At 43.8% G+C, this 21,388-nt stretch overlaps 1 protein-coding gene across 1 annotated transcript; it reads right to left on the reverse strand.

Moving 5' to 3' along the window:
* Positions 1-3,676: 3,676 nt before the first annotated feature.
* Positions 3,677-20,109, reverse strand: man2a2 (mannosidase, alpha, class 2A, member 2). The gene is made up of 23 exons (XM_008275867.1): positions 20,019-20,109; positions 17,839-18,812; positions 17,157-17,414; positions 16,882-17,026; positions 15,599-15,770; positions 15,220-15,347; positions 14,709-14,882; positions 14,042-14,228; positions 13,065-13,242; positions 12,526-12,728; positions 11,864-12,046; positions 11,554-11,668; positions 11,370-11,440; positions 11,098-11,263; positions 9,672-9,908; positions 9,271-9,393; positions 8,856-8,970; positions 8,484-8,617; positions 8,231-8,372; positions 7,743-7,876; positions 6,676-6,870; positions 6,481-6,594; positions 3,677-5,461 (listed from the first exon to the last, which is right to left on the reverse strand). The coding sequence occupies exons 2-23, from the start codon at positions 17,968-17,970 to the stop codon at positions 5,309-5,311; spliced, it is 3,459 nt and encodes a 1,152-aa protein (XP_008274089.1). The 5' UTR covers positions 17,971-18,812; positions 20,019-20,109; the 3' UTR covers positions 3,677-5,308.
* Positions 20,110-21,388: the final 1,279 nt, after the last annotated feature.

A 21,388-nucleotide genomic window follows, 5' to 3' on the forward strand; every position in this document is an offset into this window, starting at 1 on the left:
CAATGAACTCTTCATATAATCCACTATGTAGGGTGTGGTGGGTGATTTCGGACACAGATTTCCTGAGTTTTAGTCCCACATGTAGGTTGAGCCCCAAAAACAATCCTACATTTTCCAAAAACCCAACAGCCAGTTCAGTTGGAGCCCACATGCCTGGTGATTAGAAAGGAACCTCTAACTCTGTACCTGTAATTTGCAACACTAAACTCTGAATTTACAGTCATGCTGCTGCCTTGAACACAGCTCCTCCAGAGTTAACTGAACCTGATGCGCAGAATGGATAAAGTGGCACTCAGATTTGCATTTAACTCGTCCCAAATGCGAGCACCGGGCCATCAGTGCAGGCAGAGTCCTAATAAATTGCTGTTGTTACATTTGATCAGATTCCCCACAGATCGCCGGCGAGGGCTTCTGAAGTTTCACTGGCTGTTAATAGTTAATAGTCAAAAGAAAGAAAAAAACTTTAAATTGAAGATTTCCGCAGCACGCTGGGACGCCACATTATGCCGTCCCAGCGTGCTGCAGAAGCATCCCGCAGGCTGTTTGATAAGCAGGGAGCTGTGGAGGATGCTCTGTTTTCAATCTCGCCTCGGTGGGAATTGCCGCAGCAGCATAGATGTATCAGATACATCACTCACAAAGGCTTACTGACTTGTAGTAGAGCAACACTCCTTTTTTTTTTTTAATGACATTAAAAAAGCACTTAGCCCAAAGCTGCTTGGCTGACCTTTCGCAACATTGTCCCACTTGGTTGCCGCTGGTGAGAAATAGCATCATTTTCTCTTCATTTTCTCCACGGAGCGTTACTGTATATTGATTTTAGGGGCTTCTCTCGCCGAAACATCTTCATCAAGGTGAAGCTCCCCTCCCTTTCCGTTGCCGGCACCATACATGAAGACATGCTTTATTTTTCTGTGTGTGAAGGCGTGGACGTGCCGCTACACAAATTGAAGCCTTTAGATCTTAAAGGCTGGAGCGGTTGAAGTGATTTAACAAAAAAAACAAGAAAAAGAAAAAAAGAGAGAGAGGAGGAGGAGGAGGATCTTGTATTGCATTTTCTATGTTTGTTTTATATCCTTTTTTAATTTAACAGATAATGGATGTTAATTTTGTGGAGATCAGTTTCATGCTGGAATAATAAAATAAAAAAAAAAAAACCCTTTGGCTGTTGCTGCTTGTGTCTTTTTACTGCCAGATTTTTATTTTTTTTTTTACTTTTTAGGGTTTTATGCATTTTAAATTCAGGCCTTGACACATGCAGGCACCACCCAAGAGAGCAGATGGTTCATCACGTCTTCAAGGCCGTACATCATTGTTGCGAGTGTGTTTCCTTCACTCCAGGCGTTGAGCTTTAAACAGGGTGCCAGCATTCTGTCTCCTCGCCGCTATCCAGTTGCAGTGATGCACATGCTGCCAAAACGCCTTCAAAAAAAAAATTTTTGAGAAAATCTTTGCTCTTGCTCCAGTACGGCGGTGGCCCTCTCAAAGTTTTACAGTAAAATAAATGGAGGCCTTCGTGCTTAGATTGCGTGGGGGGAAAAAAACACAACGTCTAGCAGCTTTGTTCATTAGCGGCTACAGAGGTGCAGGTAACTGGGTTCATGGGTGAAGGTACATTTATTCTGTGGCCCATAATTAGATCTGCCGGGAGAACTCGCTGCACAATTCAGTGCTCCTCGGAAGCGTCATGCTTTGCATTATAAATGTGTGGAAGCAGACGTGTGTGCGAATTGGCTTATGTAGTTAAAAAAAAAAAAGAGAAGAGGTAGATGAGTGTGAAAGCCTTTTATCTTCATCTCTTACATGTTTATGAGCTGTCTTTTTTCTTTTTTTTTTCTTCCCTCCATGCCCTTTAGCTCGTATTAATTAGCTGTCATGTCCTGTGCTATGCTGTCTAGTAACCAGACTTGGCAACAAGAGATATTACATTAATTAAAAATAATACTAACAAATAAGCTTCCCCCCCATTAGCTGATTTCACATTTAGATCAATTGGACGCTGAGGGTTTCGGTCTCATTATTTCAGCAGGTCACACGTTGCCCGTCTTGTTTGTGTCGAACCGGATGCTGAGGGTTGAAGTCTGGCTGTCGTTTCGGGCCTCCATGGGCGTCTGAGGGTCCCCAGGGTGCCTCTTGGGGCACCTCATTACTCCCCCCACACCCTCCCTCACTTCCTTTTTTCCACCTTCCACACATTCAGAACAGTGATCACTGTCAGGCCTCACTGCCACCACTCTGATCCATTTTTTTTGTGTAGAGTGGAGAGGGGGGAAAAAAAGAAAAGAAACATTTCTTTTCATGTTCACCTCCTGCTCAACTCCTGTCACTTCCACCTTCAGCACCTTCAGCTCAGAGTGGTAAACACGGGGAAAACTTGCTGCTGTTAACTGCATGGGATTTGAAGTGTGAACGCTCAGTTTAACGTCAGGTGGGCCGCTTGACAGGCCCGTCTCCAGACAAGTGGAGCATTGGGCAGCGTGAGAGGGCTGATATCTCACTATCTGAGCGGCAGCATCTGCATCCGTGCGCCTAGCCGCTCACGGCGACTCAATGTTGCCCCCTACCGATGGAGAATTAATTGAGCTGTTGACTCATCCTGTGGAAGGACCACAGAGCAGCATGCAAATTAACCACAAACCCACTAGTGCATTTAAAAAAAAAAAATCCAATTAATCGAAGATAAAGAGAGGCTTTTAAAAAGGGACAAACTTGGTGTTTTGATCTTTATTCACGCCCCATCTCTTCTGCTCGGCTGCAGCTTTAATCCACCGTGAATAACAAACACAGAAGAGCCTTCATATATTACCTCTGAACAAACAAACAAAAAAAACAGTGCTACATCACGTTTAAAAGGGGAAAAAAAGACATTTAGACGTACATCGAGACAGCGGGTGGAGGAGAGAGAGAGAGAAGGTTATAAGACACCTGGAGAAAGTGCAATTGGAGATGCGGTGAAATGCGGCCTGACAGAAATGTTAACCACAGCTGGAGGGGGGAAACGCTGAGAGACAAAGCGGGGGAGCGTTGGACTGTGGCGGGCCAGATGTCAGGTCAGAGGAGGAGAGCAACAAAAGCAGCAGCCCTCCTGTGGAAAATGGACACAAAGCGTGACACAGGTGGAAGCTGTGTGATGTCCGGCTTCAGCTTTGGACACACATGACAACATCCTCCACGGCCGCTGTGGGAAAAAAAAAAAAACAGGCAGAAACTCAGGAGAGGCTGAGAGGCCTTAACTCAGCCTCAGGGTAAGTAGCACTGTGGAGCTGATAGTAGAAAAAGAAGTGCAGCTCATTTGAAGAAACTTATTCTCGTCTGTGTTGAGGGGATTTCTGTGAATGGTGTTTGTTTTCAAAGGGTCAGTTCACCCAAAACACTTCAAATAGCCACACAGGGTGTAACGTGCTTCTACGCAGGCAGGAAGTGATGCAAACACAAGCTGCTCCGTTCGTTTCATTTGTGCAACATCAACCACACGCTCAGAAAGAAAACTAACTAACTTCCAGCCTGCTTCGAATTACTATGTGGAGTGGATTTGGGGCATTTTCTTGGTGGTTCATGTCTTCACAGCGAGGTCTGTGGATTATCTGGAGGCAGAAATATGTTCCTGGAAAGACTAGCTGTGGATTCTAACGCACCAAAAATGAAACTCAGCGCAGAGAAATCTCAGAGACAATCGTTTTGGCATCAATTACTGGTTTTATTTGTCACCGTTATGTCATTTATTAGGCAAATTGTGCCAAGTATTGTCGCTTTTCTTTCTTTTTTTTTTAAGCTTCTAAAATGTGTGTATATGCCACCGTCCTCTTGAAAATCCTTAGAAATGTGATATGTCTGGGTTTGGGATTGTTTCTAGTACAAAATAAGTGATACAAAAGATGTGATTTCATAGACTAACCATAACGGACTTCTCAGAACCAGCAGTACCTGCATGATGACACGTTATCAAGCCTTCTAAAAGTTGCCCTTTATTTTTTATTATTTTGTTAATTTCTTTTATTATATTGTGCAAAACATAAAAAATACACCATCTTTCTAGACTTTGCATACCATTTTTTTTTTTATAATTTGGGTGTAATTTGTGAGTGAACCGACCCTTTGATTTAAGTCACTAACAAGCTCCTTCCCCTGAAGTGATGCGACCCGCTGCTCGACACAGACAACCACAATATTCACCCAACAGCAACATGAATGGTCCCTGATAGTAAACACTTGAACCCGCCCTCCCCCCCTTGAAAACAAAAACAAACTCTCAAGTATTCACATGAACGTACTTCTACAGACACACACATACCGATATATCTGCTGTATGGTATATATGAGGTATAGTCTTTGCCTAGTCTTCTACTGCATACAGTATGGTACACGAAACCACCCTCACGACAGTGAAGTACAAGCACAGGAATGACCGACGGGGAGCTCGGAAGTGCGCGGAACCTTCCACGGTTTTCTCATCAGCAGAGAGAGAGGAAGCTCAGGGGAGGGCGAACAAAGAAAGACGGGGGGGAAAGAAAGTCTCGGCACTATCTACAGGCGGAAACAGAAGGTAAACAGTCATCCAGTATGATTAACGATCACACCGTTAGTGACCGGTGTGGAACCTCTTGGAAATCGGACAGCTTAAGGATTCGCAGCTCGGGTCTCCCGGCGGAGTTAAGATGAAGAGACCACACATTCTCTTTGCTGCATTCGAGTCTGTCAACTTAAAAAAAAAAACACACACACGGACATTAACTGCAGTCAGCATTACAGGTACAAAAAGACTACTTGCTGTGATCTGTGATCTTCTTCACTGCGTACATAAAAAATGTAAAAACCCATACACCAAATAAAGCTTTGTAAATTGCACTCTGATGTGGCACCAGTCCCAGCCCCCCCTCCCCGTCCCCCAACCTCATCATTTGGGATATTTACATTCAGTAGTTCAGTCCAGGATGGAGCGAAGATAGAAAAAGACACGAGTCTTTACAAAGCAGAACGAAAAGAGATCTCATTTTCGATTGCAGAGACAACCGGCGGCTGTATCTAATGAACGATTCTGGCAGTCTTTCTTGTTTTTGGAACAGCTGCGAGTTCACCCGGGTTTTGCTGCTCTCCGGGACGTCCTCGGTATCAGCTATCGCCTGCCCCCTGCTGTGCAGTCAGTCCTGTTACAGTGGACCCTGCCTCTCCGAGCTGAAGTGTTTGTGGTTCTGCTTAACAAAACAGAGAGACCCAGACCCCTCTGTTGCCAGTCTGTGGCCGGCGACGGCTTGGTTTTTTTGGTCCAAGGAGTCTGGTGGGTTTTTATTGCTTTTGGTCCGGACGGCTCTTAGCGCAGTTTGAGCTTGAAGGCGGAGATCTCCATGGGATCCAGGCTGATGGTGGAGTCGTTGGCCAGAGGCGTGCTGGAGTGCATCAGGGTCAGAGACATCGGCTGGAGCAGCTGCAGGTCCAGGTTCTTGAACAGTCCTGACACGCTCAGCTGTAGAGAGAAGAGACGCAGGGAGGTCAGAAGTTTTAGAGAAAATACCATTGATTGATATTTAGGCCTCATCCTCACGTAGCAGGGTATCTCACAAAACAAAGATATGTTTCTACGTTTTGGCGTTGTCTCTTGATACCGCTCCACGTACAAGAACAAAGGCGAAGGATGACGGTTATTTCCCGCCACCTTGCCATTCCACGTCTGAGGCATGTTCTCCGTCAGAGACACCGACGCCGGTTTTGGGTCAGACCGGGACACACTGCCAGCTGGTGGGAGAACTTCGAGACGGGAATCGTGCTCCCAGAGGAATGGTGCGACAATTTCTGTACGTCCTGGTTTTCGCTCCTGTCGTCGGAGTTATTACATCCTCACGTACAATATGAATGTGCTTAAAAATACACTAATGCAGTTAGGTGTGGATGGATTTTTGTCTAAAAACGAGGTGGTGTGTACGTAAGCTTTTTTCTAGACGGAGGGGGCAGGATATTCAGTTCTACAAAAACCCTGCTACGTGTGGACAAGGCTTTAGAAACTCGAGGTAAAAAAAAAAAAGTAAAAATAAGCACAGAAATATCATCCAGAAGGTTTACTTCAAGAATTTAAAGTTAAGTACTTCTTAGAAAGAAGGCTGCTGTTAGCAATAAATGACCTAATCACTACAGCTGCTGCACTGACGGTCCAGGTGGAGCTTATTTTACCTGCTTTATGTACTATTTCATACATTTGTGTGTTACGAGGCACATTGACAGATGTTTTGTATACAGTCTCAGCCTTGAACTAGCAGCTGTCGCTGTACACAGTGGAGAACAAAGTATGATGATTCCCTTTTATAAGTAGTTGGGCATGATGATAAATAAGCAAAAAAAAAGAAATATTTAGAGTCAAGTACCAAGTAATTATATTCAAGTGCAGGACTTAGACAAACAAATGAATCTCTGCTCTCTGTGTTTCGTGGAAAGTTTAGCAGACTTCTCTAGATTTATTTCTAGTGTTGTTGCTTGAGTTTCTGCGCTGACCTGTCCTTGTGTGGTGGTGCAGTTGAAGCCGAGGTTCTGCGCCTCAAGGCCACAGTCCAGCGCCAGGCGGTGAAGGATCAAGGCCGTGTGCGGAGACGGAGACTGGGGGTCCTGCTGCTCACACAAACACAGAGAAGAGCTCAGCACAGTGAATATCTAAAAGCACGACTTTGTACCATCTCATTGCCTCCTCACCTGGCTCTGGATGCTGCGCAGGTTCAGCATGTGGAAGTCACAAGGAAGGATGGACTTGAGAGGGGCGAAGGTCTGAAGAGGAGGAATGCCGCGTCTTTTGGGCAGAACGGGCAGCGCCAAGACCTCGTGGTTCAGAAAGGCGTTGGTCATGTGACTGAGTATAGACGGGAAGCTAGTTGTTGCGCTGTCCGTCATCTGGAGGAGAGCAGACAGATTTAAACGACTGTTGCAAATGGCAACGCACCCATAAAACATCAGTGACTCACCTCTAGAGATGCTCTTGTGCTACTACATGAGGAACAGGCTCTAATTACTTTGTCAGAGTAGGAGGTATATTTCTAATTCTAGTCCAGACAGACACAGGAGTGATCGCTGCATTGTGAGATCAGATTTTAAATTAGGAGCTTTACAGTGTTTCAAACTTGAGGTTTTGTGGCAGGCTGGCATTACTTCCCAAGTACCATCAGCAGCTTTAATAGAGAGCTGGATGATAAAACTGCAACCAACGCCTTGCATCCTCTGCCAATGTGTATTCATTTACTTGATAAATGGTATAATTTGTTTCTTTCAGTGGTGCTGTCATAAAGATGAACTGGTTTGGCTACTGCTAGGAGGTGGAGGGAAGCTAAAAAAATTTTTTCCAAAAACTGGAACTGGAGCTACAACTATGGACGCAACTATGACGTGGCCTAACAAGCATCCTTAGTGTTGCCAAGGCAACATTACCTCTCGAACTCCGTCACTCAAGATTTGAGCGAGGAAAGAATGAAACAAGGACGACAGTTTGGCAAAGAAGCCATCATGCTGAAGGTAATGGAGCGGAAAAAAAGAAGAGAGGGAAAACCAAATTAGAGAACGAAGAGGATAAAAAGACAGATGGGGTGGTAATGAGTGCTGAAAGAAATATGAAGAAAGGTGTTATTGATAACACAGAATGAGGAACAAATCCGTGCTACATTCGACAACCTTGCACAGAGTCGCTGAAGACCAAGTCGGATGGAGATGAGCTGCAATTTCGAGAACATTCGTCTAGCTTCAATAAGCACCTTTGTTGTAATTTCACCGACCTTGTTACCGGTGGATCTCCTCTCCAGCAGCAGTCTGAAGCGGTTCGCCGTCCTCTTGTTGTCTTTCAGGCCCTGACCCAGCCCACGATTATCATCTTGCATCAGCCGCCGGTCCATAATCACTTCAAGCTGGCCTAAAGGAAGGAGGAACAGGCGCAGCAACTTAAATGCGAAGCTCGTGTATCGACCTCTCCGTCGATAACTACAAGCACTCGGAGCAATCCGTCATTTACAAACGCCTCCATTATTCACATAACGATGATAAAAAGGATTAATTCAGTACACAAACGTGAGGGTATAAACTGTTTTGCTCTCCGAGAACCTCTTGAGGGAAAAAGAGGGAAAGATAAGTGCTTCAATACTTTCGCATAAAAGGCAAAAGACAAGCAAACAAAGAAAAATACCATGGATTTCAAAGATTACTTTCACAGAAAAATGGAATGAAGAAAAATGGCACGGCATTAAGTGAAATGTAATAAGGCACAGACCACTCTCCAGGCTGCTCACACCCAGCGACTGAGCTGTGTGCAGCGTGAGCCGGTGGTGGCTGTCCTGGATGTACGCCTGGCTGGGCATCGGGTAGAAGTTGGCCTGCAAGGGAAGCTTCAGGTGGAGTCGACGAGGCTGAATCTATAAGAACAGATGACACAATAAGTCAAAGAAACAATCGCGGTTACGTAATGTTATATTGTGGAAGCATATGAAGAAATATCGTTCTCCTCTGTCCAGAGTGCGACTGACCTGGAAGCCATTGAGGTCTGTGTAGAAGACGTCTCCGCTCTGGATGTCGGTGACGAGGCGCATGGCCAGCTCCTTATTGGTCTGATCTCTGATGTCCACCATGGTGGTGATGTCTATAGAGTAACCATCCACCCCTGAAAGTACAAAACAACTCAAACTTATGCTACAGAGGGAATGAAAATGAAACCGGAAATGTGGACAAAACACAACCAAAAAAAGAAGAAGTGATTTTATTTCTAATTTTGTGAAACATATGGTCGTATCATGCCATCTACTGTCTTTAAATAAACATGAAAGCGCAGCTGAGACCAATTTGGAGTGATTCCATTGTGTAGTTTGCTGTGTGTGTGTGTGTGTGCGTGTGTGTGTTACCTGGCACATTGTGAATGCGGATGGTCTGCTGAAAGTGTTGGTAATGTGCCACCACCTCAGAGAAAAGAGGCCCTTCAACGACGCGTACCACAGGTGGCTCTTTCTGGTTGTAGGGCTGAAAGCAGAGACGACAAACTGAGTAATCACGAACAGAATAAGTGCAGGAAATGGGAGAGAAAGAACGACAGCGAGAGAGTTCGTAGAAATCCCTGACAGACTAGGCGACTGGATACAGTATCGCAACTAAGCCCGTCTTTTTTCTTTGTTGTCTTTAAATCAAGAGAAGATGAAGCAGCACCCAGTCTGCCTGCATTCCTGCCTCGAGCGCCCCAGCGTGATACAATGACACGATACTCAGGGGAGACTCGATCAAAGCCCGTTTGAGAGGCAAGTAAACATCGGAGAGAGAGAATACCTTTGCTTTCCCATCTGGCAGGAAGAGGTAAGCTCCACTTTTGTCTTTAGAGGGACGAGTGCCATAGATCATGAACTGCATCTGAACCTTCACTTCTTGGGGATCATCTTTGCGCTTGATGCTCTGCATATAAAAGAAAAGAACGACAGAGGAAGACAGAGCAAGAATCGGGAGAAGGAAAAAAAAAAGAAAAAAACAAATTAAAGAAGAGATGAAAGGTTGTTTGAGCAGAAACAAGACATGTCATGTTCGCTTTGATCAAACAGTGAGAGTTCATATTACGAAATCAAACTCGTGGCTTTTTCTCTCTGAAGATCAAAGTTGAAACAGATTAGTAAATCCTTAACAGACAAAAAAAAAAAAAAAAAAAAAGTCAACAGAAGTAAGATAAAAACACAAACCTCCAGCAGGCCGGTGGTTCCGGAGAAGCCCAGCGTCAAGGACTGACTGCTGATGTAGAAGGTCTGAGAGTCGGCCTGCTGGGAGCGCACAGGAAGCGGGTCGGCGGCGCGGGCCGAGACGCCGCGACTGGACAGCCGGAGCAGGGTGTCGGAGCGGAGCGTCATGGGCGAATCCGCAGAGTCGTAGAGGTGGAAAACGGCCAGACCGAGAGGCGGCAGACGGACCATGAAAGTTGCCTGGGTGGACGGTTGGATAATGGTTGGATATAAAGACATAAAAGCAGTCGTGCTCAAAAAGAAATTTAAAAATAAAAAAATTAAAAAATAAAAAAAACCCACACAAAAAGCTTGCTTTGTAGAAGTGCTGGCTTCATTTTCTTTGTTAATCGAAATGGCGAGTGTTGACCAAAAGGCATTCATTAAAAGTTAAAAGGATTTACACATTAGCAACAGCGCTGCAATTAAAATGTGATGAGCGATGGTGTTAATGAAAGCGTTTGTATTTCTGCCGTACATTTGAAATTCATTACTTTCTGTAGGTGGAGAGCATTTCATTTGGGCAAAACAAGTTCACACTGAACACAAAGGAGCAAATGTTTTTACAAGTGCAGATTGAGCATGTGATTTGTGCCGACTGATTTTCCTTTTTCTTTTGCTGCTTTTGAGGCCTGAAAGAAAACCCCATCTGTTCTAGTTGTTGGTGCAAGTAAAGGGAAAAAGGAGGAAAAGTATAACTCTGAAACAAACGCTTTAATTAAAATTGCATTCTAAATACTTCTAACGCTAATTGGACATTAAGTACATAACGTACAGTACATTTCCAGGGAAAAGCTTTTCTCCAGAGCAGCTTAAAATTTTCACCCAGGCACCAAACACAAAGGGACATGAATACTTTGTTTTTCTCAAACCAACAAGCTCACGACTCTTTAACTTGAGCTACTACAATTCAACAATTTTTTGTCATGCACAAGGCAACGTGTGCAGAAACATGTAATTGAATGTCTGTTAAACAGTATCTGAATTGTGTTCGTTTCTCTGCATGCCAATATTACCTATGGAGCCTAATTCACAAGGCAACAATAGCGCAGTCATACTTAAGAGAGTGCTCCACCTGTTTAGCATTGCACTCCTATAACGCTGTCAAACCTACAAGGACTTGTTTGAAATCGGCTCCCCTTTAAAAGCCACAAACGAGCATCTCCTGTGGATTTGCAGCTAACACTCTCTCTTAACTAGATATGTCTTTCAGTGTCTTTGGGGACTTTCTCTTCCAAGTTAGGCATGATGCCATAATGATTGGATATTTGCGGCTGAACGGATGCAGTGCAGACAGTAACAGAGGACTTGTGTGGAAACTGCTGCTGTGCTACAGATACGCCTCCATCACTGTACAGAAAACAGCATCCTAATGGATTTAGTATCTTACCTCAAACACTTCTGCACTCATTTGACTAGCAGAGCTCCACTGAGCGCTCAGCTGCACGGGGAGGGTCTGCCCGTCCTCGGTAAGCACCCGGACCCTCACCGTGTTGACCAGCACCGTCACCACACACAGCCGCTCCTGCTCGATGGGGTTGAACAGAACCAGGTACCTGGCGGAGAGAATGGAAAAGCAATCATAAGCACAGGATGATGTAGGAGTGGCTGAGAGAGGAGGAGGCGGAGGAGATGAAAGATACGGGGAGATGCAGATAATACCTCGGTCCTGCTGGATCCAGCTCGATTAAAGTGCGCTGAGGCAGAGAATCTTGAGTAGCACGCCTGTCATCCTGCAGAAAGAAAATATGACACGGGGAGCACCGTGAATACCCAAAAACAGCACAAATATGCTTTTTCTGTTCATGACACGATGGCACGAGGCTTCTCTTGCGTTTCCGCTTACCGTCTCCAGGAAGGGCTCCGTCTGGTAAAAGCGATAAAACTCTTTGTTCTTCATCACCAGGAAATGAGCAGCATTGATGATTACTCTCTTCAGGCCGATAAGCGAACGCAGTAATCTAGGGAGGAGGAGTGAGAATTAATGGCTCGCTGCTGCAGTCACAGGAGACGACTTATTTTGTATGTATTGAACAGGCCAGTATAAAACAACCACAGAGTAACGGGATTAAAAAGAGCCCCGTTTTTTTCTATTTCACCTAAATGATTTCTAAGAACCTAATCTATACTGTAATTCCTTCCCTAAACTCTCTTACTTGGTGCCATAGTCGATGACGACGTTCTCCTTCGCTGTGCCAGTAATGGCATCGTGGTGCTGGAAGAGGCCGACCGACCGTCTCGCGTCGACCAGCAGGGCATAGTCTGAGACCGGGTAGCGCCCTTCCATCCCTGCATGCCGAGCGTTCGCAACCGCCAGGCTGTAGAGGATCTCTGCCCCCCTGAAAAACAATGACAAACCATAGTAAGACACAGTCAGATAAAGGTGTGTTCACAATATCAGCCTATGTTAAGGTTGCTGAAAGTTTAAGTTTAGGTTGAACATGAGCATTAAAAGCCCAACAAGTTGTTTTAATAACATACAAACAATATGCTCCCACACATAAAGACTGACTGAAATTATACAGTATTCTGAAAAAGAGGCATTCTATGTTGCATTCTGTCTTATAGGCCTGTTTTTCTGATGCGTGGAATGAAAACCTACAGATATAAACAGCATGGAACACCATTACCTTTAGCTGTTTTGTTTTTGTTAGCTGGTTTTGTTGTCTAGCTAAAAGACTAGCAGGTTCCAGTCCTCTGTTCTAATTTTGGACCGTGGGTTTAATTTGTACACAGGCACATGTATATGGCACACCTCCTTCTTGTATGTAATGCAAAAAAAAAACAATTCTGTGATCCGCGCTTTAATCTGCCTCACCTGAGATGCGACTCAATCACACGGTCCAGGCTCTTGTAAAAGGGTCGAGAGGTGAAGTAACCGGTCCAGTAGTGGTCCTCGCGGTCTGCGTAGGCGAAGAAATCTCCACTAAGCACTGGGTATTCAGCGGGCCTGGATCCCTGGGCGACTCCATGTTTTTTGTACACAGCGCTGAAGTAGTCAGTGAGAGTTCCAAACTGAGCCTGGAAGGTGGTGAGAGGAGAAAAAAAAAAAAGCCCTTACTCAAACACAGCTGCACAGAAGAAATCAAAAAAAAGTCTTCCATTATTATGCATGAGCTTTTCATCTTACATGGCATCTTATGAACCAAACATCAAGTCGTGGCAGATCCTTTGTTCTGTCAGCAAGTTAAAATGCCACTGCATGATTCATTATTCACAAAAAAAACGACTGTACGCCGAGACACTTTGTATACCGCGCATCGAGATGCACGAAAACAATGAGAAAAGGTGTAAAGAAAAAAATAAAAAGGATATTTGGCAACATGATTTGTGATAGCTGGCAAATTATTTTCTCACTTGAACATGCATCTCTGGGTGAGAATTCATGTAGTCAAACAGTTTCTGGTAGTTGATGTACTGCTGATCCCACTCCAGGGCCTTGTCATAGCGGAAGTCGTCTCCCAGAGGAACGAGAAGCACCTTGCTGCGGTAGAGTTTGGACTTTTTGCGGTACTGATCCAGGAGCAGGTGTGCCCTGATTAAGAAAGAGGTAAAGAGGGAGGGGGGAGAGAAAAAGGGGAGAAAAAAAAAAGTGAGGGGACATATTTCTTGGCATCCAAGCTGCTCTGCTTTGCATACGGCAGTTTTCTACGAAATCACTTTGACCTTGGAAAGTGGAGGAACAAATTGGCCCGGGGGGTATTTTTCACTGAAATATGTCCTCTGGAAAGTTCTTTAGGTCCGTTAAAAGCTGCTTAATGTGACTGCAAGACTATCAGCAGTCCATGTCCGTCTCCCTGCGTTCATCCACCCCTCTCTGGCTGTTGTCACTGGCTCAAGTTCAAGTTGAGTTTATTTATAAGGGACCATTACGGAAGAGACACAGTTGCAACAACAGTGACCAATCTGTTTTGTGGCTGTGTGAATGTGTGCGTCGTTGGAGCCGAATACCAATGCTACACAAAAACTACCAACATTGGGAACTTAATCCCCCAATCAACACTGGATTTTTAAAATTAAATATGCAACAAACGCACGCTTTTAATTAGTTTCACTTGCATTTGTTTATCCAAGGTTGGACCAAGATATATACGAAGGGGGACATGTTATGGTTAAGAATTAAACTTGATGCTCTCTAATGGATAAATGGCGTCATGGAAACAAACTTCTAAATGACCAGAATTCTTATTTATAAAATCATCCAACATGAATACTGCAGCAGAGAAGAACAACTTTTTTGTTTCAGAATTATTTCTCAGTTGATCAATCAATTGTTGCTCTATAGAACAATGTCCACGTCCCGAAGAACAGCCCAGTATCTCCAAAGTTCTCACCTCTCTGCTACATTGGCCTCCACCACAGTTTTTGGTGGGACCTTCCAGGGGCAATTTATCCGCCCGCCTGGTAACCTCTTGAAGTCGAACTGGCAGCAGATTTTGGGATCAGGCCCACATGTGTGAGGCACATCATAGCTGTAGAACGGCATCATGTGGCAGAAGATGTCTGTGCTTGATCCAGAGTCTGTTACGGCAGTGAAGTAGGAAAACAAAGCACTGGCTTGAAACATCCATTACTGTCAGTAGCATCAAAACACCAGATTATAATTAATACAGAAGGCATGTTTTGCTCACAGAGCTCATTAACTTGCTGGCAATTTAAGTTCACGCCAATAGGGGGACTTTTTTTTTTTTTTTTTTAAGTAATTGACAATATTTAATTACTAACTGATCCCAATAAGAACTGGCAATCAGAAATTGATCATATCTGACATATCAGATTTTTTCCATTAAGAACAAATGAACAGTAAATCTTTGGCAGACGTCCAATTCATTCGGAAATAATAATGAATACAGCTCCACTGAGGCCATTACAAATGGGTTGTCCTTCCAAAATTTCCACTCTCTTTCAAATGCCATGGCAAGTGGCATGACTCATTCTGCAATGAGCTTAACAAAGATAAGCACATGAATCAGATGACATCGCTGGCTCTGGTCCACTCACCCCAAGCCTGCCTCCACATAAACTCCAGACTGCGGGTGGAGGCAAAGTGTTTTTTAATGGAGTAGTGGACCCTCTGGATAAGCATGCTGGTCAGGTTGGCTCTCTTCAGCAGATAGGGCATAGTGGCACTGTGACCAAAAGGGTCTACCGCCCACCCGCTGCGAGGAGTTACACCTATAACGGCAAGCAAGAAGCAAGTATTTAAGGTGTATGCTCTCATAAGGAAAGAAATGCATCTTTGAGGAAATCACTTCCCACAGCGGGGATGCACCGAAAGTAGCACAAAGCATTTTATCACCCACTGAGTGAGCGGCTACGTCTGCTCCGAGTGGGATGACAAGCACAGATTTCATTATCAAGCGCTGTGAGGAGTGGTATAATTTTAAGCTTAGGCTGATGTGAAGGTCCTAAAATTTCACAGGCAGAATTGAGCTGCTTAAACATCACCATCGGTCCTCTGAATATAAATACAAGTGGGTGTAAAAGGAATTATTTATGACCGACTATATACCTAGATTTCTCTCCAGCCACTGATGCCCCTCAATGAGCTGGTCTATCATGGCAAAGTAGTGAACGTTGGCTTCATCAGTCATCACCCAGCCTCCTGTCACAATCTCGAGCTGTCCCCCAAGGATCAGTCTGTCGAAAAGAAAGGATTAAGAAAGCAAGGTGAGGATAATCCAGCTCTAAAGAGGGATAGTCATATTAACGAGATAACAAGCTATTTTTAGAGCTTCCACAATCTGCCAGAGGATACTACCCACTGAGTAAAATACTGTACTTAGGGCCAGTCCGCATCAAAGAACTTTCAACTAATTCTCTGATTTTTGAGGGGAGATAAAAGAAAGAAGAAAAAAAAAAACAGTGTGCCTCAAATAGCTGTGACTCACTTGCGCATGGCCTCCTGTTTGTGTATGTCTGCAGTCTCCCACCACTTGGAGAAGAATGAAATCTCAGACCAGATGAACTTCCTGCGAGGATCCTCAGCCAGTTTCACAACCATGTTGTTTAAAATATGTTGCGTCTGGTCTGTGAAGTACTTGTCAAAAGTCTTGATCCAACCTAACAACACAAGAGGATAATTCGAAGCAATCTGCGCAACAATTGGAACACATTTTCTCCACTACAAATTGGACTATTTCTGAAACAACACACTCCTACCCATCCTTAGCTAGGCAGCTGATAAAAAAAAAACACACCAAGAGAGGGCAGGTAAAAAAGACTTGATGCTGAGGAACAAGTACTGCCATGGATCAAAAATAAAACTCATATTTTATTCAAGTCGAGCTGTTCCCCTCAGAAAGCCATTTAGCAAAGTGTCTTCCAAGAAAGTGGCTAAAAAGCACTTTTTTGCACTTTGAATGTGCAACAGTGTCAAGTCCTGCAGCCTACAACCACGCTATAGGATATTTATCTCACATGTTGTATGTTATAGCGCTAAAAGTGTGACATCATTCTGTAGTTCTGCAGAGTAACGCCACTTAAATGGGGATAATGAAGAGAAGTAGAACAGGACTGCTGTAGTTATTGAACAATGTGTTACGCATTGTTTGACCTGCTTACATTAAACCCTTACAATCCCTTCATTGGTTTTAGAGAAACGAGCCTATTACCAGCAGACCTGCTTTCATGTGTCTTTGGTGTGAGCTGACAACATAAACCCACGGTCTATAGACTTAAAGACACTTAGTGCTGCATATAAAACACTTAACAAAAGTCTGCAGCAAAGCTTGACAACATGCTGCTAAAACTGAAGCATATTTCTGCTGTTGATGGACAAATGTGTAGCTCCATGCAGCCAGTCAACATATCAATAACTGTCAAGTTAGCGAGAGCACGTGGCACAGGCTAGTAAACAAGTTTAATGGAAATGTCAGTCTAAAATAAAATCTCAGCCAATCCCATCTATAAATAGCTTGTTTTCCGACGCCAATATCTTCCTAATTCCATTGTTTGTGGCTATGCCGTCAATATTGTCACCATTATGCTAATAAGAACAAATGTATTCCAATTTGAAGGATTTTTGCATCCCTAAAGCTGCCCTCCCTCTCAGGTGAGGCCTAAAGTAACTGGCTTGACACTTTGCAAACAAGACGTTATTTTTAACCTCTTGAGACGATTTTAAAGTTGCACTGAAAAGCATTTAGCATTTGACGAAGCCTTTGCAGCTCACCTGGATCATTGTGGGAGTGAGGGACCACAAATACTTGCAGTGGGTCATTGTCCCATTCATCAGGTTCATAAGTAATGTCAAAGCCCTGTTTCCATACACCACCATCAGGGTTGTCAAACTTGAGAAGGTTGTAAACATCCAGCATCTAAAAGGAAACACAATCATTTGCTCATTTGTAAAAGCATCACAATAAGCCAACAGGAACATCTACAACAACATATATGTTTTGGCCAATTAGCCACTTTGTATTTCATCTGGTAGGTTTGCTAGATCACCTGAACGTCTGCTTGACCACTTCTGTCGACAGCAAACTGGCAATCCTGGGGCTTGACAGCAAGAAAAGTGGGGCGTCCGTCGAAGGGTAGGACCCAGGATCCATTGGCACTTCTGAATGGCAGGTGGCCGCTGGGAGACACAGCTCCTGTGTCTGTGAGCTCCATAACAGAGTCCTTTATGTGGCTGATGATTTGGTGGTTTTCCTCCAGGAGCTGCTCCAGCTGCTCTATCCGGTTCTGCAGGACCGAGATTTGGCTCTAAACCGCACACAAACAATAAATCACACAACAAAAGAAAATAAATCAGCTGATCGAAAGTACATTCCTCTCCTCTGTTCGACCAAACACAATACAGCAAAGGTAACAAAGACTAGCAGGAGATTTAAAGCCATGTGAGTCAGTACGTCTATATACAGTACAATAACTGCATAAATGGATGAGGCTGTTTGTATTTGGATACTAAAAAAATAAATAAATTGTACGTTTTATGTTCCTGGATCAAAAAAATCGGACTAATTAGCATTCAGGCCTTAGAGACGTAGAGATGTTTAAGTTCATTTACGATTCGGTGCGGCTTCTGGTGCATCAAAAAAAAAAAAGGCAGACAGCAGTGCTATAAAAATAACTGCAGAAAGGGACTTTCACACAAGATATGCACCATCGCTACAGCAATTATTCTTACCCGTGGAAAGTTCCCGCCGTTCTGTCGCCTTGCAGGGTCATGTTGGACTCGATCCAACATCAGATACAGTGAGAACACAGCCACACAGAATATGGCCCCTCCGCACACTGTCACCTGTTTCCTCAGCTTCATCCTTCTCTGGAACGGTCTTCTTTCCGGGGGGGTTTCAATTTTTTAAAAATGACCTTGAGTGCGGTGTTTTGTTTTTTCGGCACAGAGGAAAAAAAGAAGTCCTTGAAAACTGGAATGCAGTCCTTCAGAGCGCAAAAACAAATGATGGAAAGTGAACCAACTACGCCAGTGTTGATGGTTCAGTTCCACTCCTGCGATGCTTCCAGTCTCCACTCACCATACTGGAGACCACAGTGAAGGGGGCTACAGCAGTGGTACCAGTGGAGAGGGGTGCTAAATCAGCAATAGCTGGCAAGAAGTCTGACAGCTCTGGCCAAACCACAGCCACCGGTGGGCTCCTTCAAAGTAGCCCTTGTGCTCAACCATCCAAATCGATGAGATTGCAGGAAAAGAAAAAAAAAAAAAAAAAAAAAAAAAAACAAGCGCCACACAGAAGGGGGCTTAAACAGGGATCCTAGTGTCCCTGCAACATGATGTGTGTTGCTGTGGGTCTGCTTCACTGGTCCAGTCCCCACTCCCACAGCAGAGTCGAATCCCCCAGTATAGCAATACCAGTACAGTCCCCTTTTGCTCAATTGGCCTCCAGTGCCATAACAGTTTCCACACGAAGGCTGTGGCAGGGCAAAGGAGCAGGCTGAGAAAAAGACCAACTTGGCTCAGAGCAGCAGCTTTTTAATCAAGCCCGAACTCTGCCCAAAGCAGCTCCAGGAATTAAAATGAGACAAATGTCATTCTTCTCTCAGTAGCATAGTGACTGCATTATCTACTGTGGCAGCATGGGCAGTGCGTCTGTCCTTGATCACAGGCGCCAAGTTGAAATCACATTAGAGGGTCTTCTTCAGCTGTTAGGAAAATACTAGATTAATGAAACATGCAAAAAATACACATTCAGCCTTCCATATCAGGAAACAGAACTGTCACTGTCACAGACAAGCAGCACAAGTGAAAGGGTGTGTGAGCAAGTGAGAGACACTTTTTTAAGATCTGACAAGTGAAGCCAAACGGGAGGGGGAGGGAGAACATCCAGCTGTGCAGAGTGCCCCATGTTTCCTCACAGCACTAAAATAGGTGTGCACGTTTTCCTCTGTGTGCAAATCCACGATCATAATCCGCTCACTCCCCCTGGCTGGGACTATCTTAGCATTACCACACAGAGTTAGGATAATAACCTGGCACTTACATTTGCTAAGACTGACAGGAAAACAGCGTCAATGTCAGCAGGAAGGCGATTATTTCTTAGACCATCTGGGCCAGAATACATCCAACATGAAGGACTTTGTTGTAGGGGGGTGCCTGACAGATCTGCTGCTGCACTGCATTCATGTGACAAAATGCACAAGTGATCTTAAGCTGCTCACATGATGCCATATGAGGTCAGCAGTCCTCATTATTCACAATCTATGCATGTGCGCATACATTAACGATTAAACTCCCCCGAGCAGATTTCTGAGTGGTGACATCTCTTTAGTTGAATGACTTTTAGTCACCTATCACTGGGCAGCTAGCCAGGTGACTCTGGGTTGCCTCAAACTTAGGCGCACACAAATATTTGCATGTGAGCATTATCCCGTGCGAGCCAAGGCACACGGAAGAGGGTTAAAGCCACTACCTTCTTAACCCATTGGCCAAACTAACGGGCTCTGTCAAACTTTAACTATCACGGTTACTTAAACATTAACTAACGCTTGCTGATACCAATATGCAGCTAAAACAAGCTAGCGCTAGCTTCCGCATATGCCACCAAGTTACACCAACTCGACTGGTTTTAAAACTAGATTCAAGAGTCGGACAATGTTCGTGTAAGGATTGTCATTGAAGTTACTGATAATTCCGTGTGACCAGCAGTCACAGCTGTCTTTCTGTTCCGCGGCAGACGGATGTCGAGCGTTACGGACGATAGCAAGTGTTGGCTTGATAACATTAAGACAATACGTGGCTGATATTTCCTGGCTAACCTTTCACTTTCCACATAAACCTCGGCAAACATTCACGTACGACCTTGAGATTCTGACTCTTTGGGAAGAAAATGAAAAAAAAACTGACGTTACCCATCAAAGGAGACTATTCCGGAAGAGTGTGGAGCCCAGCAGTGTACGTGCTTTTAGCTCCGGGCTGACAGATTACAACTGAACTAGCAGATGTAGCTTAGCAGCTAGCGCCGTTGAGCTGCCGCAAAGGCTCATGGGAGAAAAGGGGGCTGCGCATCAGCCGACGTTTGACCAACAGCTTCAGCAGACTTTAAGATAAATGCAGCAACCTTTTATTTCCAGACCAGCGGGTAAGTTTGAGTGTCTGCAATGCGACAGGAGTTTGTAAATTAGTGAATAATTTTTCTATAATATAATCAGTCGGCCATATGTTCAGTTGTGACACAGGTAATGCCATAAACACAGTAAATATATATTATTATATTAATATTATATTTAAATACTGATGGTTAAGCATGAGTGCACTCAAGCCTTTTCTTTGTAAAGCCACGTGTTTGTGTTTTTGTGCCATATGCAACATTTAATCCCTTAAATATCAGCCTCCTGCTATATGCATCCAGTTAATGTTCACATTCATAATTTAAACATATATATATGCATTGGTAGCCTTATTTGTAGAGGACCTTTTGAAAAACAAAGTTACAACGTGCTTTACAGTTTAAAAAATAATAAATAAAAGTAAAATAAGTAAATAAAATCCTGCGCGAGCCCCCGTTTGTGAACTGGCTTAAAGAATGTGACAAAAAGAGAGTCCACCCAAGAGGTTCAGTTAAGTCAAATGGAGGTCATTAAGACTAAACGAACACAAAACAGCAACTGGAGTGTGGAAGTCAGCAATATGTGCAAATGCAAGCAGTGAATGGATGTGTGTCAGGTGTTGCTGTGGAGGTGTAAATGCAAAAGAAGGTAGATGCCAGATGGTCAGAAGAGAGAGACAAAGTGAACACATATGCCAGCTTTCTGCAAAAGTTTTGCACCAAAGCACCAATTTAAACCCCTCTTATGTGAAAACCTGCTTGCAATTTCTGATCTTTTGCCATTATTTGTCTGTGTTTAGTTGTGAAAAATGTATAGTTTTTTTTTTTTAGATTGTATCTTGTGATCACTTAAAAGCCTGTACTGTAAGTAGTATATATATTTCCAACATGATTGTCAAAATAAAATAAACAAAAGAGGAGAAATGTATAAGAATCCTACAGGATTCTATCTGAAAAGGTAAAAATTCCACAAGACTTTCTGACATTTTTTACAACTTTATCATCTACTGAGCTTAGTCTAACATGACCCTATTAGCCATAACGGTAATTCTACATTCATTATTGTACCATTTAGAACAACACAGTACTGCCCCAGATTATAATGAGTTAATTTAGGGGCTATGGTTCTACAAAGTAATCTCTATAAAACATTTACAGCAAGGTTTGGTAACA

This window comes from Stegastes partitus, unplaced genomic scaffold (assembly GCF_000690725.1).
Source record: "Stegastes partitus isolate 25-593 unplaced genomic scaffold, Stegastes_partitus-1.0.2 Scaffold60, whole genome shotgun sequence".
Taxonomy (NCBI): Eukaryota; Metazoa; Chordata; class Actinopteri; family Pomacentridae; genus Stegastes; species Stegastes partitus.

Excerpts from the sequence above, each read along its gene's own strand:
- man2a2 (XM_008275867.1), bottom strand. The coding sequence starts at position 17,970 with ATGAAGCTGAGGAAACAGGTGACAGTGTGCGGAGGGGCCATATTCTGT. Across the intron at positions 9,394-9,671 it reads GAACCACCGGCCTGCTGGAG|AGCATCAAGCGCAAAGATGA; the intron begins GTTTGTGTTTTT and ends TTTTATATGCAG. Across the intron at positions 5,462-6,480 it reads GCACCACCACACAAGGACAG|CTGAGCGTGTCAGGACTGTT; the intron begins GTCAGCGCAGAA and ends TTCTCTCTACAG.